Below are 17,897 nucleotides of genomic sequence, written 5' to 3' on the forward strand. Positions count from 1 at the left end.
GTAAAATCACGAAATGTATGTTTACAATCTGTGAAATGAACCAGCACAACTTCCTCAGATGCCCATTATTGTCAACAGGTAACATACAACAAGAATTAAAGCAGTATAATACTCTCTTTTAGTCCGTTTTGACGGATAACATCACTCGAAATCATATGTATTACTTCCATTATACCTGTTTTGATGAAAAAATAGCTATTTGCTATGATTCACAAAAAATACTACCAAGGTCTTGACAGGATGTTTTAAGAAAAAGGGGATAATATAAAGAAAATGTTCATGTGCATTGCAGGGACATTGTGTAAAGATACCAGGTATGGAAATATTATGATCTCTGCTTGTAAACTTGAAAGGTTGAGGAGTGCATTATGTGGGAAAATCATCAATCAGTTGCAGTAAAAGGCTTAAACTAGACATAAGGATTAACCTACTGGTATGTACTAAGCAGGAGATACTGAGTGCCATTTCTACTGAACTTGAAAAGTAACTGTTTTACTTAAAACACATCATTGTGTGCTAAGGAGACACATGAAAGAGGATCTCCATAGGTTACTTTTAAAGTTTTAGGTTAGGCTACACTTGTAAAACTATAACCATCATGTCAACATTATCAGTGTCAACAAGTGAGATGAGATACATCCTGCGGAAGTATTAAATGAAGTGTCACTGAGATAAAAAGGAAGTCAAAGAAAACATGCCAGCTTCCTGGGAAAACTGAAGAAACTGATATCTGTGCATGGTGTTTTGGCATAACCCTGTGGGTTTTGCACAAATCCATAAAAAGGCTCTTAGTTGTGGTACTAACTGCACATTTTAGGTTAAAAATGTATTGATGGTTATGTTACTGCATTTCAGTAAAAGTCTTAACATAATGCCCACTGCAAAACATCTTCAACAACATGAATAAAGTATCTAAATTGCAAACATATGCACAGTATTTGTTGTAGTAGGAGAGGCCAGGAATTTTTCAGTTAATCAGTTAATCCTCTTACAATGTTTCTGTTTTTCATTTTGTTCATAATGAATATTGCAAACAGTGATATTTAAATTGATGGTTTGTTTGGATTTATCCATGACTGTTGCACTGAGTTATCAGTCTCTCTTTGACACAGTAGTTCATATGGGAGGTTATATTAGGGCAAACTACATTCAGACTTTAGCACGGTGTACAAAGGTATTCAAGCACTTTCTTAAGATAGGGCGGGGTAAGGGACACGATTTGAACTTTATACAGGCAACAAATATTTCTAAGTATCTTAAGTGTCGCTGTTTTGGGCTGCAGTGCATGAAATCTAGACTTTACATGCCAATTTTGATCCATTTGCATACTTATCTACCACTATCATCTTGTGGTTGCTACACTGACTTATCAGTCACATACATATGCTTTACTGGCCCCCTACCAGCACAAAAAATAGTACATCAGTACTTCTATCAATTACATCAGAAAAGGACACCACTGCAAGTTACTCCCGTGTGTAAAAACATAAAATCAGTTTAGTACAGTATGTATATTCAATATACATTAAAATTTGATGCTTTACAACAATCCAATTCAATTCCCAAAAACTAAGAAAAGGTGACTATCACTGTAGGTAACACAATATCCATGGTACCTACAAATTATACATATTTATTTAGTTTAAAATACAAAATGTGTAATATACTGTACACAACTACCTATTTATATATAAAGTAAGATGTCTTTTTTTCTTACCATTTAATATTTATCTCATCACTCCTTGCACTATTTTTTGTGCTATTTGTATCCCATTTACAGTTCACAGAAATGGTTTCACCTATATATAGTCATTCCTTGTGTATATTTCTGAAGATTGTTGTGTTAATATTCTGTGTAAGTACATTGAGAGCCACTAAACCAGAGTCAAATTCCTTATCCAAACATATGTGGCCCATAAAGATGATTCTGATAACTTCTGATAACACAACCTCTATGAATTATTAATTACTGAAGAAACAGAAGTTAATATTCCTAGTAATGTGAAGAGACATAAATGTATGCTCTTTGTTTTTCTAGGTTTTCACAAATGAATCTCAGGTCTGCAGTTGAAACGGGAAAAAATATCCTCAATGCTTCAAAAATATCCCCATACAAAAAAATGTCACATAGGCTTACGCAAAGGTTGTTATAAAAACACGTATGCGCAATGACGGCGCACAGTTGAAACCTTTGCAATTTTCAGTCTCATGATCATCAAGTGGTCGATTTTGATTGGTTACCACCTCGAAAGTCGCGATTTCATTGGTCAGTTGTAGTGTTTGCGTTAGACGGTAAAGTAACACGCATGTCATTGGTCTGTTTCTCATGTCTGCTGATGTGCCGGGTTGGGGGGTTGTCTTGTAAGCCAAAATTGTTTAGCATTTTTGTTGTAATACTGGTTTTTATGTTATCTTCTTTCTACGAGCACTACTAGTGTTGTTCAAACAGGACGCAAACTGATCTAGTCGTGGCTAACTAGCGTTACATCCATATCTGGCTAACAGAAGCTAACGCTGGCTAGCTGATCAGTCGATATAGTTTATTCGCATTAACGTTAAAATGGGTGAAGAAATTAACGACAACCTCATCGATACAGACTGTAGACCTGCCAATGACACCAATGTTGAGGAAAACGGCGAAACAGTAGAAGGAAGTGTAAAATATTACACATTAGAAGAAATAAGAGTACATAATATGAGCAGTGACACATGGCTCATCATCCACGATAAAGTATACGACATCACAGGTTTCCTTGAAGAGGTAAGACACACTTTTTGTCAGGTAGTAGCGGGAACTTTTGGATAATGTTGTCATAATTTTTAAGTTTTTGCTTTAAGCATCTGGTTACCTCCCTTTGGCTAAGTCTACTTCCTGGAATTACAAAAGGGGTTGTTAGCAGCGTGTGTGGACGTGTAACCTTTACTGACTGGCTATTAACGAGCAGCGAGTCTATCCGGTGTTCCGGTTTAACGGGCGACCGTGTTAGCTGGTGACTTAAAGCCGAATTCGTCCGTGGTTGCTCCTAGTGACGGCAGACGTTGATAACGCGAATAGAAAACGTAGGTGTCCTCGTAAAAGCCTTATGTAAATTAAATGGTGTCGCCAACAAGAAGCATTAACATTTTTTTTTCACTTATTTCACTTAAATGAATCCTTTTAAATGTTATCTTGTTTGAGAGGAAACGCAAAATCTCTTTGCAGTATCCCACACTGATGGGTTACAGGATAATCAGACAGTAGGCTGGTCAAACCGGATAATCACACTGTCTGTACACAATATCGAGCCACACACTGTTGTGTTGTGTGTATACAATGTAAACCCCAAGATAAGCTAATTGTTACAGCTGCAGTTCCAATTTATAGACTACGTTTCGTTTCCAGCATCATAAGAAACGTTACGAGAGGCGAATGCTTCTTGTTGAACACAATTTAACTTACGTAAATGGCTAGCGTATATAATAAACACAGATGAGTATTGATTGAAGTAAGATTGATGAGGCGTTCTGTTCGTGTTTTCAATGGCAGCCGTCACTACGTCAACCACGGAAGCATTCGGCTGAAAGTCGCCAGTTAACACGGTCACTCGTTAAACTGAAACACCTGCGTTCAAAGTCTGCCAGTATTTCAAGTTAACTCGGGGTCAAACGTAGACTGTATGGTTCAGGCAAGGTTACGTCAAGCGATACTTAGCTAACGTTCCTCGGTGCAAACTACAGTCGCATAGCTGTGAAAACTAGCAATAGTAGCCAGCTGTCAGTTGTCCAGTTAGCTGTTAAACTAACCAGAACTAGCGTTTAGTTGAGTAGGTACTCACCATTTTCATAACGTTATACATGCACCAATATAACTGGGTAATATTAGCTTTAAAGGACAGGTTCATAATGCTTTAAGTCTGTCTGAAAACAACAGTCAGGTGCCCATATGAACACTTAAAGAGGTTTTCCTCGCTGTAATCATTCCCCCTGTTCATAGTGACTATTAAAAGGTCCCCTTCAAATGCACTTTAAATGTAAATGATGGGGGCCAAAATCCACAGTGTGTCCACACAGTCACTTTGCACAAAAAATCATTTAAAAGTCTATGTGAGGCTTCAGCAGTCTGAGTTAGTCATATCAAGTGGATATCTGCCACATTTACAGTCTTTTTAGCATCAAATTCCCTCTTTGTGTTTCCTCGGACCTGTTGAGCTGCGATGGAAGTATAGTAACAAAAAGAGGGACTTTGGCACTAAAAAGATTGTAATGTTGAAAGATAGCTACTTGATTGATAAGCTTCATATTAGTGTCAGATAAATGTTTAAATACATTTTTGCACAGAAGGAGGCTTGTGGATTTTGGCCCCCATCTTTCACATTGTAAGTGCATTATGAAGGTATCTTCTAATGGCCAGTATGAACAGGAGGAATGATTATAGCAAGAAAAACCTATTTCAATATTAATTTGAGCACCTGGCTGTTATTTAAAGACAGACTTGAAAAATTGTGAACCCGTCCTTATCCAGGAACATTGTCAATCGACATTACTTGTAGCAATTTCCAGTTATTTAGGCTAATTGTGAAAATTGTATTTTGGTGAATCTGTTCCAGAGGAGTTGCTGTGAACCACACGTTCACAGCATTTTAATGCTGTAGCTGTTGTAGTGGATAAAAAACCTGCAATATTTCCCTCTCAAATGTAGTGGCATAGGAGTGTGAAGTAGCATAAAATGGAAATACTCAAGGACAATCAAGTACCTCAAAATTGCTCAAGTACAGTACTTGAGTAACTTTTTTTTTCTTTTTTGCCTTTATTTAAGAGTCAGTGTAGCGAGACAGGAAACAGGGAGAGGGGTGGGATGTCACTTGCAATGGGTGGGGCAATGTACTTTAAGTTACATAATGAGTATGATGTAAATCAGGAAATTAGCTCAACACTATGTGTTAATCCATTCTATGATTTCAGCATCCAGGAGGTGAGGAGGTTTTGCTGGAGCAGGGGGGTACAGATGCAACAGAGAGCTTTGAGGATGTGGGTCATTCCACAGATGCCAGGGAGATGCTTGAGCAGTACTTCATTGGGGAGCTTCACATGGTAAGATCTCTGTTAGCTCTGAAAGGCCTGGTTTCCCACCTGTTGTATTTTGAGATAATGTCCATTTCACCTTGTCAAATACAGAAGTTTAACGTCTAAAAAATCATTATCATTGCTTAACTCTAATGTAATCAAGCAGTGTAATTTATTGGTGTCATCAGATTGCTTTGAGAATAAAGTAGCTATTTGTCACATAAAAAGGTGCCTGGAATCACAAGATGGTGTAATAATTTGGGTTTTGCATGCTTATTAGCAAATTGAGGGAGATGTCATGATTCAAATGGAAATTGGTTTGTGACGTCGTTTAGACAAGGTTGTCATGTGAGCAATAGTTCTGTCTAGTGAGAAAGCATCAAATTATGCCAAGCATAGAACTCTAAAGTTGTTTTTTTATGTCTCTCCCATGTTACTTTCAGCCTAGCCGCTGGTTTTCATCCATGCATTGTTAAGAAATAATATGGAAATATCATCCAACTAAACTGGGCAAAATTGGAAATTACAATGGGAGATCTTGCCAGTAGGACAGCAGGCACTACAAATCTAGTCTGCATGGAAGAGTGGCTGGAAAAGACCATGTCCTGGGGGACAAAGAGCATGACTATATGCCAGAAGTCTCAAAACAGGCATGTGATAGAATGGGAGCATCAGGCAATAAATTCTGCTGAGTGATAAAACACACTTGATCTTTTCCACCCAACATTATAATGTTATGACTGAGCTCATCAGCCAATTTACAGAGCACCCTTAAGAAGTAGTTATAATAGCAGGTAGTGATGGAACAGTAATCAACATATATATATCATGGTAAAAAAAAAAATACAAAAGGTTATGGTATAGTTAGAATTTTTATCACTGTTGATGTGGCGTTAAGTGACAGCAAATACAAAGGCAACCCTCTGACAACACTCAAAAAACAGTGACAGAAAATGAGACAGTTTTCTATGTATCAGCTTTTTGTGCTGTTTAAGATTCAGTTTTTTCTGAATTATTATATCTGACTGAAATTGAAGCATCACACTTGTGACAGTGATGGTACTATCAACAGGATTATTGGTTGGCATATGTGCAAGCTCAGAGGTTTTTCTGTAACAGGTGCTCATGTGAAGTGACATTATGTAGGTCAACATTCACAAATATTAAGAGGATAATTCATATCGTTACATCTGGAGTTTTGAGCATGTGTGTGAATGTTAATTTGTCAACCATCACGTCAAAATAGTAATACTGATGTATTTATTTTCTTTGTAGGATGACAGAAAAAAGGAACCGGCAAAGGTAAGCTCCACCATCTGTTCATCTAACCAAAACTGTAATAGAAAAGTCGCTGGAACAGAATTTACAAAAAAGATGCAAAGGTTTTGGGTTGTAGTTACTGTGTCTCTTTTTAATACGTTTTCCTTTTTCCCCATTTTCTGCTACAGGACGCAAATGCCACAAATTCAGGAGAGTCCAGGTCAGTCATCATGATGTACAATACATCCTCTGTCTTTCTCACAATTATTTTATTTTCTGTACAGAAAATACAGATTTTTTTTTTTTCAATCAAACAGGTCATACATCAGTCTTCATGTATTTTTTGTGCTCATGCACAAAAACATTAAGTTTCTTGCTGCAAGAGAACATTGATCATTGTAGTTTGCATTAAATAAAGTTCTCTTGTTGCATGGACGACTCAGAAAATACTTCTGGGAATAGAAAGTAAACAGAATATAGAGAGAAAGAGCAAGTGAGCTGCTTTATATGTATGAGTCCTTGTGAGTATGTGAGCTGTTCAACTCAAGTGTTTTAGCTACATAAAGGTATTTTTAAAGTTATATTTTTATAGATTTTGGCATTTTAGAATTTTGATTTTCACAAGCCACTAGCATAAGTTGTTCATATCATTATCATTACTCAAAAAGTGTTTTCTGTTTTCCAGCAGCTCCTGGACCACGTGGTTGATACCTGCTATCGCTGCAACTGTCATTGGTATCGTGTATCGCTACTATATGTTTGAACACAAGTCCTCTTGAGTGCTGACATTCTGTTTTCATCTCATTCTTTTCATCTGGAGGCCTTGAAATGTTTGACCAAAACCTCCTCACACTGAACGCACACAGTTACTGTTGGGAGTGTCTGCATCCTTTGCAACAAGAAAAGGAGGGGAGCAGTTTGATAAAGTACTTTTGTCCTTTGTCCATCGACATGCATTGAGAGCACCTAATAGGCAGTTGGGCAGAGACTTTATTAAATTGTCTGCCTTCAGTTTCTTTGTATTTCATTGTCACTATGCCTGTTTTCATAATTGTAAAATGTTGTCTTTAACTTACATATTCATATGCATTTGACCCAGTTTGGTCTTTATATGTTAATTAGCCAATCGCCCACTCAGAAAAAACTTTTTTTGTTTACTGCCTGGTTTATCAACAACCATTTGTACACAGACAAAATGGAAACACTGAAGGAGAGTGGGAGTATTTTTTTTTTTTTTTTTACAAGACGCTGCAAGGGTTTCAATACATAGATACATAGTTTTTATTTTCTTAGAAATGCTACTGCTACCTAAGTCAGTTTGACTTATGAATTTATTCCATTCACTCCTTACTGCACAGTTCTGGTGTTCAGCTCTGCTTGATTGCATTCATCACTTGGTTTTAAACACATAACCTTTCTAATCATGCAAATGTGTCTGTTTCTTTTGAAATTGGTGGTAAATTATATTGTCATTAATTAATTAAGGTATAGAATGTGTTATGATCTGTCCCCTTGTTTTCTACAGTTCTGCTGCCAGGAATTTCTGTAAATGTTAAAAATACCTGATTAACAGATGTATATAAATTAATGTAGTATGTAATAAAACAATATTTTATAACTCAGATATGATGGCTGAAAAGGAATAACTTGAGTGAATCCCCTTGACAGAAGAGAACTATTTGTTATTTGATTGTTCTGTTTTAAAATGTTTTGTCATTTGTTATTTAACTGATGCTTTTTCACAACTTTCTTTCATTGTGGTTTAGCTTCACTTTTCGTTTTGGGTGATTGGTATTGTCAGCTGTCACTGAAGGGTTTGAGATGTTTTGAATGAAGTCCAGTTTGTGTTTCTTGATTGGCCGCTGTTGGCAAACTGGTTGACTTGGCAGTTGTCATTAGAGCCATAGATGCAAGTCTTTGAATCTGCAATTGGTAACTACATATTTAATGCAATGTATTTTAGTTGTCTTTGATTTCATTAGGTTGCTTTTCAGATCTTGGTACTCATAAATATGATTTGGTTCAGTTCAGTTTTGCATTGCAAAATCACTGTCCATTGAATATTCTGAAATAGACATTGCCATTATTTTTATTTCATATTACTATTGGAAAAAGCATTTTCCAACTACAAAGACCATAATAATTTGAAATCCATTAACAGTCTGTTAATACAAAAGACTTCATTGTTTAGGAATATAACTTGCTGCTATTTTTACATGTGACCATGATATTATTTGCGGATTTGCAGAAAATTTACTAGATCAACTTTAAATTGCCATTTATTTGCATTCAACTGCCATTTCATGTCATTAAAAGCCTCTTTGAATAAAATGAATCTTTAAAACAGCATCAGTGGCCTTGATGTAGTTTGTAAATAACTTAAGACATTACAGTATTTAGAGTATGAGGTGAAGATTTTTGCTAGTTTTAGTTTGCAACCATTTAATTATTAATGTAAGACAAATACAACAAAACATTCAAACAGATACAGTCACAAGTGCTCTGTGAATGACCTGTAAATGAGTCGAGTCACCACTGAATATGACTGCATGTAGGAAGACTTTTATGCGAGGCTGAGGGAGGCATTGCAGCTGTGAACTGACATCCAGTTCAGCTTATAGGCTGCATTCATTACAGTCAAGGTCCCAAAACATCCCTAATTGGAGTGTCTGAATGAAACAATTATGAAAGGCTTTTAAAAATGAATTAAAAGGTAAATATTTCCTCCTCTATTGTTAGGTCAAAAGACATCAATAATCCTGCCAATTGTTAATGTGTGTTACTTACATTTGCTTTTGAAGTGGATATAGTGAAATACCCATTCATGCTGTAGTCTCTTGCAAGGAGTGAATGCATGCTTGCTGGTGCAGAGTTTAAAACTAGTTTATTTTCTGATTCATAGACTTGTTAGATATGGTAGAATGATGAAGCACAAAGTTTACATGATCACAAAGGAGGGACACCAGCCTGGTGCCTACAAATGACAATCTAGGCTACCAAACTGATTTTACCCAGAGACAGACAGACAGTATCTGAAAATCAGCTTCTGAACTGAGCAGGAGGCTCTTAGACGCCAAAATGATGACCTTAATCATTGTTGAGGGACATCGATTGTTAGGTTAGAAATGACAGGTTGATGCTGGGAACAAGAAATAAGCTCAAACACAAGTACAGAGTAGTCGGGGAAACGAATGCAGGTTGAGCAATCTGGATTTCAAATTCATCTAACACCTTTGATGGAAGCAGCTCCACTCACACACTCATCACTTTGTCATCCGGTGAGGTGGCTCTGGTGAATAAATCTGTCAGCCTTGTGTCCTCTTTGGTCACTATTGTTGGTTTAGCACATCATTGTTTTAACATATTCCCCCAGGCTGCTGTATAAATACTGTCTCAGACAATTACAAGCAGAAAGGCAAATTCTTTCTCCTTTTCTTTTACATATTTATGAACTCAATAACTGACAGCATGTTGTGACACTACTGTGCTAATTTGAAGAGAATACATGAAAAATAGAACAGCTGGGTTCAGTTTCACCCTGTGGTCCTTTTGGCTACAGTAGCTTAGAGGGGTGTTCATTCATACTTTGTTGACTGGAAGCCATGAGCTCCTTTCAAAAAAAAACAGCATTAAAATCCTGACGTGTTACACTGTATCATCAATGCAGTGGTTGGCAGCAAATAATTAATAGTGAGAGTCCACTTAATGCTTTACAGGTGAGAGGCATAAAGAAATGAGTGCATAATCTTAATAATCTTGTGAAAAATGTATTAATTTTGCCAGTGTGAATTAATGTGAAAATCACATAATGTAGCTGATGATGTGGTTTTGCACTCATATGCTGATTTGTTTTTCTTAGGTAACTATTTTATAGTGCAATACCAGCACACAGTGAATAGTACTTGAGTCCTGAATATGCTTGCTCCCCTCAGCTACTTTCCTGTGGAGAGAAGCAGGAAGCAGTGATTGAAATTAAAGCCTTTCAATCTGCAGCATCCATAAGAGCCCTCACAGCGCAGAGTGCCCATGACCAGCAAACCACAAAAAGCCCAAATCAACACCCATTGATTCATTCTATTTAATCAGATGGGGCATATCAAGAACTGGATGGTCCCTCAATGGTTTTGTATTTACTTAATTGATGAATTGGTTAAAAAACAAAGCATGTTACTGAACAATATACCTTTTGATTTTTGGTTTCATAAACACATTAACATCTACCAACAAGTGATAGAGAGACACTCTGAATGATGAAAAACACATGCTCAACAATAACAAGTGTAAAATATCAGTCTCAATTGTGACCTTTAGATTAAAACACCAACAAATTTCAACCAGTTTGTTCTATTTTGCAGCACCTCAACCAAACAGAAAGTATTATAAAGCTATGTTTAAATGCTCTGCCATGCTCAGTATAAACACAAGGTGGCACTACAGCCTCAAGATGTTAATATGTCTATTGTTTCATTTAGCACTCTACCACAAACAGTGAAATATATATATATATATATATATAAAGATGGCTAATCTGACTTATGCACCCACACTAATACATTCATCACACAATTTAGCAGTGTTTATCTCCAGGTTTCCATGTGCACGGAAGAGCGGAAAACACGATAAAAACAACGCCGTCACACATGGTGGGAAAGACATTATGCAATGATGAAAAAACAACAACCTTCAACATTGTTTCTGCGATAGTGTGATACTGATAAAGACTGTGTGCAATGAGATGGTTGACTGTAATATCCAGAGACAATATACTGACTAAACTGATACGGGGCTTGTTTCTGTTTTTCCACTCTTGCTTGTGTCTGAAACTGCTTTGCACTACTTTAGAAGTATTTACATTTGGAGCTTTTTAACTGTGGTGTCTCCAATTTTCTGTACAGTAAACCAAAGTAAGAAATGTTTCAGAAATTTGTTAGATCTCAGCTGTAGATATTTTTTCAGTTTTTCATCCAACGAGTATTAAAACCACTGACCATTTTATATCCATGTCAGCAATAATGACCAAAGTAGACAGTATGACGAGCCCTTATGAGACAGCATATTGTATCTGTGGGAGTATAGGAAACCCTCAGATAAACATCACTCCCCATGACTGAATGGGCCTGTCATTTCTATCAGCAGTCATCCTCAAGGAGAACTGAGGCTGCTAATGCACAACACTCTAGTGTCCTGGGAGACCGGCTCGGCAAAAATCTCCAACGGCTAGAAAAAACACTTATGGATGCTGCAGAATTAAACATGATCTCTGAAAGTGGTTTGAGCTATTTGAAATGGTCAAGTATTCATAGTATACTACATATTACCGTGATTTGTTTTGCCATGGGGCAATATTGAGATCAAATTCCACATTTGTACACAGGAACACTTTGGTAGCAGAGATGCATCTCCAAACAGAGAACCAGTGTCAAATGTTCTGTCTGCAGAGGGAATCCCGAGAGGATCTTGCAGCTTTGACAACTGCCTAAAAGGTTCAATAAAACACTCACCGCTCACAATAAGAACATTCCCAACTACCCATCTCCTCTGAAGGACTTAGACATTAAAGGATTAAATTCAGCTGTTTTCCCTCAACTAATACATTTTTTCCTCCCTGCTGAGTCACTTAAACTGAATCCTTGCATCACACCACATCAATGAGGTAATAAATAAAAATATATCATATTAAATGCAAAGAGTGCCACATTGAAACAATAAAAAGTGTAGCTGTCAAATCCATTTCTACCTGAATACATTATACCTGCCTCATATCAACATTTCATTACTAATTTGCAAACAATTTAATACTATTTACATGTACTAAGGAAGTGCATCTGCTATATTTACTTCCTTTCTAACCTCATTCTTTGCATTCTTTCTTGTAGTTCCTTCACAAACAAGTTGATGGCCTAAATATACTGAATGTATATATAAACCTGTTGTTGTGTTGTTGTTCTCTTGCCAGGAACAACACCAGACACACAATCAATCAAATCTTTACCCGTTGAATATGCAGAAGCCAGAGCATTATGCTCTCATCTCCTGACTGTATTCAGTAATGTTCTTTAACCCCGTACCCCTCGACTCAACCTGTTATCTAACATGGAACTGGTAGGTAGTAATTAGCATAATCCAACTCTAATGATTATTCATCAGACATTTTATTAGATGAAAATTTTAGAGAAACTAAACACAGAGAACGAATATTACCAAAATCCAATGACGTGTCAAATGTTTGTGCATAAACTAACTCACTGTAGTTACACTTCCAGCCATCTATTGTTTAATTACATGATAAGATATGTAACTGCTAACAGAGATATCTTTTACATTTAATAGTCACACTCTATATTTATCCTCAATGATCCTCAAGCTCCTGGAACATTCATCAATAAGTTAAACAATACATAGCCTACCTCCTTTGAGACTTTCATTACATATATCAAAATAGTCTTACAGAATTAACACTGCTGACATTGTAACCCTAAACCAACAACAAACTTCTAATTTAATTTTATGGTCATCTAATATAAGAAATGAATGCTGTTTTAATGCTGTATACTGTTCTAAGATAATAGCAATTATAAACCCCTGAATTAAATTTTTGTACACTGGGTATAAGGAAACACTGCAAGCATGAAATGCTCACAATTTTGACCTCCACTTCCTGCAATAAAAACAAAATAATTGTTGGTAGGCCATGCTCACGTAGTACTGAGGAGGTCATAAAAATATTGAAATATGGCATTAGCTTACTGCATCTACAAAAAATTACTGTCCCAGTGATTTATAAGTATCCAGGGGAAGCTGCTCATAGTTTCTCACGGAGGAAAAAGAAGAAGATTATCAGCAGAAAATTGCAAGCAGAGGCGAGAGTAAGCAGCAAAGTGTCAGCAGTGTCAAGGCATCTAGTATTATAGTGGAAGTTTCTGCAGTTCTACCAAACACCTAGCTTCAGGTTTGGGAGATACATCCACAGCATACTAAAGCAGTAAATGTTCACAGGAATAAAACCATGCTGTATTTTGTCAGACAGGGCAGAGCAGCTCATGCAGAGTGCTGAACAGCATGACAAGACTCAGGTGTTGTAAGTTACACTGTTCTTTCCAGTCCTTTGACGAGACTGTTTTGTTATTTAGTGCACTGCACAAAGAGCAGACAGTAATTAACACTTTACAATTTTCAATTAATTTCAGATTTGTTCCTTTTTTTATTTAAAACAAAAGACACAATTCAAAAGGCACAATGCTTTATTTCATAGATAATTCATAAACCAATACATTATCAAGTTATTTCTTAATTCTTTATAATATTAGGATTTTAGAAACATAACAAAATTAATTTATACAAAAGGTCATATTGAAGTCATTTCCCTCACATGATTTTCTGATGTCTACAACTTTGTGGAGAGGGTCACCACTGCTAATGCCCAAAATGAATCATGGTGACACTACACAGCATTCTGAAAACTAAAATAAGTTGCATAAAATGGTTCTAAATGTCATTTTTTGTTGAATGTTTTGGGAGGATTACCAAGATTAAATCTAAATCAACCTTCATGACAGTAAACTCTATTCAGACAAGATGACATGGTCATTGCCAAGTTGAAGCCCTGCTGTAGTAGAATATACTGAGGGGGTACATCATGGGATTAATAGCTCAAAGTAAACAACCACAGCCTCAGAAGTTACCCAAGTTATCTCTTGCCAGCACAAATGTGGTGACCTTTCTACAGTGTGGCTGCTTAATTACTTTTCTCCTTGCATACACTGAAATGCTGTGACTTAAAGGTTAACTTCTCCCAGCTGTTATATGCCAAGGTCTCCGACTCACAGTTTAAATTGAGGAAAAGGTAGACATGCTCAATCCCTCAAAGTAATCAAATAGTGATGCTGGTTCATGAAATGTATTGTGAATAGAAGTCTAAATACCAGTTTCTTGTGATGAACTAATCGACTAGTATTGAATGTTTGAAGTGAAATATGTTGACTTAAGCAACAAATCCACACATGCAGAATCTGACAATGTTAAAATACTCATTTTATAGCTGTACAGAAAGTGATGGTGGATATTTCTGGGGCATGGACTAGGTTGAAGGCTAACTATAAAACAACTAAAAAGTGATTTAAGAGGTAAAGTCTGCATCACATCTTGGCAACAGATGTGTGTGTGGGTAAAACAAAAAAAATCCAAATAAGTTATAAACTGAGCTTGTGTTCCAGTCAACAGAACACAATTTTTAGATTGAAAATTGATTTAAAAAAAAACAAAGAAAAAAAACATATACAACAATCAAAATAACTCAAATAATAATGAAGTAGAGTGCACAGTGGACATCTCAAGTTTTTTCATAGCTGTCATAGCCTGTATTAGTATCAAACCATTTGCATTGCAACTCAGTGACCCATTACTCTAGTTCTCACACTTAATGCCTTTCTATGGATATGCCAATGACTTGGCCTCAGTTGACTAGCCCAGTCACACAAAGCAAGACAATACAGAGGTCCTTGACCATGTCCTCTAACATGCCAGTGGCGCAGGTGAAGAAGTCCTAAGCCAAGCTTAGCAGGGTGCAGGTGGAGGACACACTGGAGGACCGCTCATGGACACTGTTGTTATTATCCAGAATTCCTGACACAAACTGTGTATTTGAAGTAGTGCAGCACCCAAGGGTTTTGGCCAGTTCGGGGCAGAGGGCCAGAGCCAGCCTCTGGAGGATGAGGTGGAATTTCCTGCGGAAGCTTCTGTTGATCCAGAAGTAGAAGATGCAGTTGAGGAAACCATTGGAGGTTGGCAGCCATACCACCACAAATTCAATCCACTCTGGTACACTGCTACCTGAGAGTGCTGTGGGTCAGAAAATATGTAAATGAGTATGTAATATTTCAACATTTTATTGTGAGTCATTCCCTTGACAGCAGTGATATGAAGTCATTAACTTAACATGTAGATATAAAAGTACAAATTAAGAGATGACTACGTTGCAGTGATGCTCACTATCATTTGGACATTAGCTCACTTTGAAGTTTAAGTTAATACTTTCAGCTTCATTTTGCAGGGATTTTCATCCATATCAGATGAATTACAGCCCTTTTTGGAAAAAGATTTCCAATTCTAAAAATATTCAGCTGTGACTCCACTTGATTACTCCAAGACAGCACATGGTGGGGGTAAATGAGAAAAAGTCAAAAAAGGTCTGACTCATAAAACTGGCCATGAATCAGTATATTCATGCCCAGAATTACATAAATAACTTTGACAGCCATTTCTCTCAGTACAATCCCTGTCGAAATTGATGGATGGATTTATAAAGGGGGAAATAGCCATTAAAGTTACATTCTTTAAGAGCGAATGGGTCCTAAACATAGGAGTGTTTAGGACCCATTTGGAGGCAGAAATCCTAGTCAAGCATACAAAACACAATATCAAGAAAGGATTGTTTGAACTTTGATGTACTTTTTGTATGACCCAACACAATTTAAAGCTGTACAATAACAATATGACACTTCCCATATATAGTCCTTGTCCAAAAAAACTACTACACTACACCAACTTACACTACACAAGGAACCTAGCCATACAAAATGTGTCGCAAGAGCAGTTTTTATATATTTCACAACAGTTATAGTGGACCTCAGGAAAACTAGCAACCACATTGTAGAAGCTAATGGAGATCCAAATAAATAAATCTATTTATAGTGATTGATATACTCTATATCACCAGGATGCAGCGGCTACCTCATTAAGCTCCTTAACAAAAGAGAAATGTCCAGAGTGGTTTTCCCTCTTGAAGGAATAATGTTTCCTGTGACTTCTATATTTAGTTTTGCATCTGTAGGTATTTTCCACTCGTTGAAAGTTGAACAATTTTGTTTTGATTTTATTAGAAGCCCAGTTTAACTATTTGTCTAAATGTATAGAGAGATGAGCCAAAATATGGTAAATGTGCAGATTGGAGCAAAACTATATGTTCAGGCCAATTTGTACTTGTACCATGATGTGAAGGAGTTGTAAGAAAGTCACAGACATCCATCCATCTTCTATATTATTCTAAGAAATCCCACAAAAGGAGTTTCATCAACAAAATCCTAATGGCGATTTTTTAATCTTTCTTGCAATGCACCCCCTTTGAAGCTTATTCCCACTGCTTATTTCATGCTTACCATTGTAGATCATAGCTGCCATGCAGGGTGTCCAACAGGTGTAGTAGGCTGCCATCACAGGCACGAGCACTCTGGATGCAACGTTGTGTCTGCGGCGATGCGCACCGCTGTATTTGCGTAGTTTCAGTCTCTGTCTCTTGGCAGCGCACCACACTCTCAGGTTTGCATATGTCATAATGATGGAGCAAGGAAAGAATATAAAACATGTCAAGCTTAGGGTGTATACCGTGTTTGTAGAGTAGGATGGATTGCAGACCAGTGATGCAGTAGAAAAATGAACCTCGATAATGCCATCTGGAAATGGTATTGGCGAAAGTAAACACGGAGGGAAGCACCAGGCGAAGGCAATCAGGAGCAATGTCCTTTTTCGTGTCATCAGAGATGAGTATTTCAGCGGGTAAAACACTGCTATGTACCTCTCCAGGCTTATGGTGGCCAGTGTATACATGCAGGTGGAGTAGACTGTGGCATTGCAAAAGGCCACGACATGACAAAGCACATCTGGCCCTTCACTGTAGTCCTTTACCAGACTCACCCAGAGATTCAAGGGCATGACCAGCAGTCCAAACGCAGTGTCTGCAGCAGTGAGAGAGAGGAGGAAGTACCGAGAGCTTCTTGACCAACCAGCTACGGAGGAAGTAATAACCAGGAGAACTGCAATATTTCCCAAAGTGATCATCACGCCCAAAACGATTATTATGCTTACTTTGACGGACCGATGAGTCAGCTCGAGCACTCTCTGAGAGTCAGCACTTGACAGGTTGGAGTCGTCAGAATTTGACGTGTTGAGTGTTGTAAACATTTTTCCTCAGAGTGGCATTACTGCGACCAAATTATCAAGCAAATGCGGCAAAAAAGTAAATGAAAGTCCATTGAAGTGAGCAAAAGTATGAACAAAGATGTGAGGTTACACTAGAAAGCAGCTCTGCAGCTGCTTGTAGCCTTTTACTACAACCTGAACAATCAGCAGCACACCTGAGGCAATTAGTGTCGGGTGGTGTCAGTCACCTCTCTGAAATCCACTGCAGCAGCATCAACAGTTGTTTTTTTACTGATACCACAATGATTAATTTATAGTTTTAGCTCATTTCTAATCATACATTTATAAATTGTATAATTTATTTATACAATAGATGTTTCACTTTTTTATTTTATTTCATAAGAACTTTACACAATTATAAGGAAAAGTGGTAAAAGAGAAGAGGACAGGGAAAACAGAATGTAATATTTTTTAAAAAAAATCATATAGTAACACAGACTAACTTAAGAAGTCTTCCAAATACATACGCAAATTGCCTTTTAAAAAGTGCATTTAAAAATTATTTTAGGTATTTAAGTGATATTATATTTAATTGAAAAATGGACACTTGGAAAAACCATCTCACAGAAGCCAAAACCTGAATTGAAAATGATAAAAGTAGGGCTGGTGTAAAAAAGACC

The 17,897-nt window shown here is 37.0% G+C and overlaps 2 protein-coding genes across 3 annotated transcripts; one reads left to right on the forward strand and one right to left on the reverse strand.

The window, feature by feature from the left end:
• The first annotated feature begins 2,252 nt into the window (after positions 1-2,252).
• On the forward strand, positions 2,253-8,650 carry LOC121902536 (cytochrome b5). 2 transcript variants are annotated; one of them, XM_042419876.1, is made up of 5 exons: positions 2,253-2,761; positions 4,942-5,070; positions 6,319-6,345; positions 6,492-6,523; positions 6,989-8,650. In XM_042419876.1, exons 1-5 carry the CDS (start codon positions 2,561-2,563, stop codon positions 7,080-7,082), a joined length of 483 nt encoding a protein of 160 aa, XP_042275810.1. In that variant the 5' UTR covers positions 2,253-2,560; the 3' UTR covers positions 7,083-8,650. The 2 variants fall into 2 exon arrangements, with proteins under 2 accessions (XP_042275810.1, XP_042275820.1); XM_042419886.1 differs by having other exon boundaries at positions 2,256-2,761; positions 6,992-8,650.
• A 4,876-nt stretch (positions 8,651-13,526) lies between these two features.
• On the reverse strand, positions 13,527-17,455 carry zgc:162592 (uncharacterized protein LOC561993 homolog). Its single transcript, XM_042412330.1, has 2 exons — positions 16,458-17,455; positions 13,527-15,141 (listed from the first exon to the last, which is right to left on the reverse strand). Exons 1-2 carry the CDS (start codon positions 17,257-17,259, stop codon positions 14,846-14,848), a joined length of 1,098 nt encoding a protein of 365 aa, XP_042268264.1. The 5' UTR covers positions 17,260-17,455; the 3' UTR covers positions 13,527-14,845.
• Positions 17,456-17,897: the final 442 nt, after the last annotated feature.

This window comes from Thunnus maccoyii, chromosome 1 (genome assembly GCF_910596095.1).
Source record: "Thunnus maccoyii chromosome 1, fThuMac1.1, whole genome shotgun sequence".
Lineage (NCBI taxonomy): Eukaryota > Metazoa > Chordata > Actinopteri > Scombriformes > Scombridae > Thunnus > Thunnus maccoyii.

Excerpts from the sequence above, each read along its gene's own strand:
- LOC121902536 (XM_042419876.1), top strand. The coding sequence starts at position 2,561 with ATGGGTGAAGAAATTAACGACAACCTCATCGATACAGACTGTAGACCT. Across the intron at positions 2,762-4,941 it reads TCACAGGTTTCCTTGAAGAG|CATCCAGGAGGTGAGGAGGT; the intron begins GTAAGACACACT and ends CTATGATTTCAG. Across the intron at positions 6,346-6,491 it reads GAAAAAAGGAACCGGCAAAG|GACGCAAATGCCACAAATTC; the intron begins GTAAGCTCCACC and ends TTTCTGCTACAG.
- zgc:162592 (XM_042412330.1), bottom strand. The coding sequence starts at position 17,259 with ATGTTTACAACACTCAACACGTCAAATTCTGACGACTCCAACCTGTCA. Across the intron at positions 15,142-16,457 it reads GGCAGCTATGATCTACAATG|CACTCTCAGGTAGCAGTGTA; the intron begins GTAAGCATGAAA and ends TCTGACCCACAG.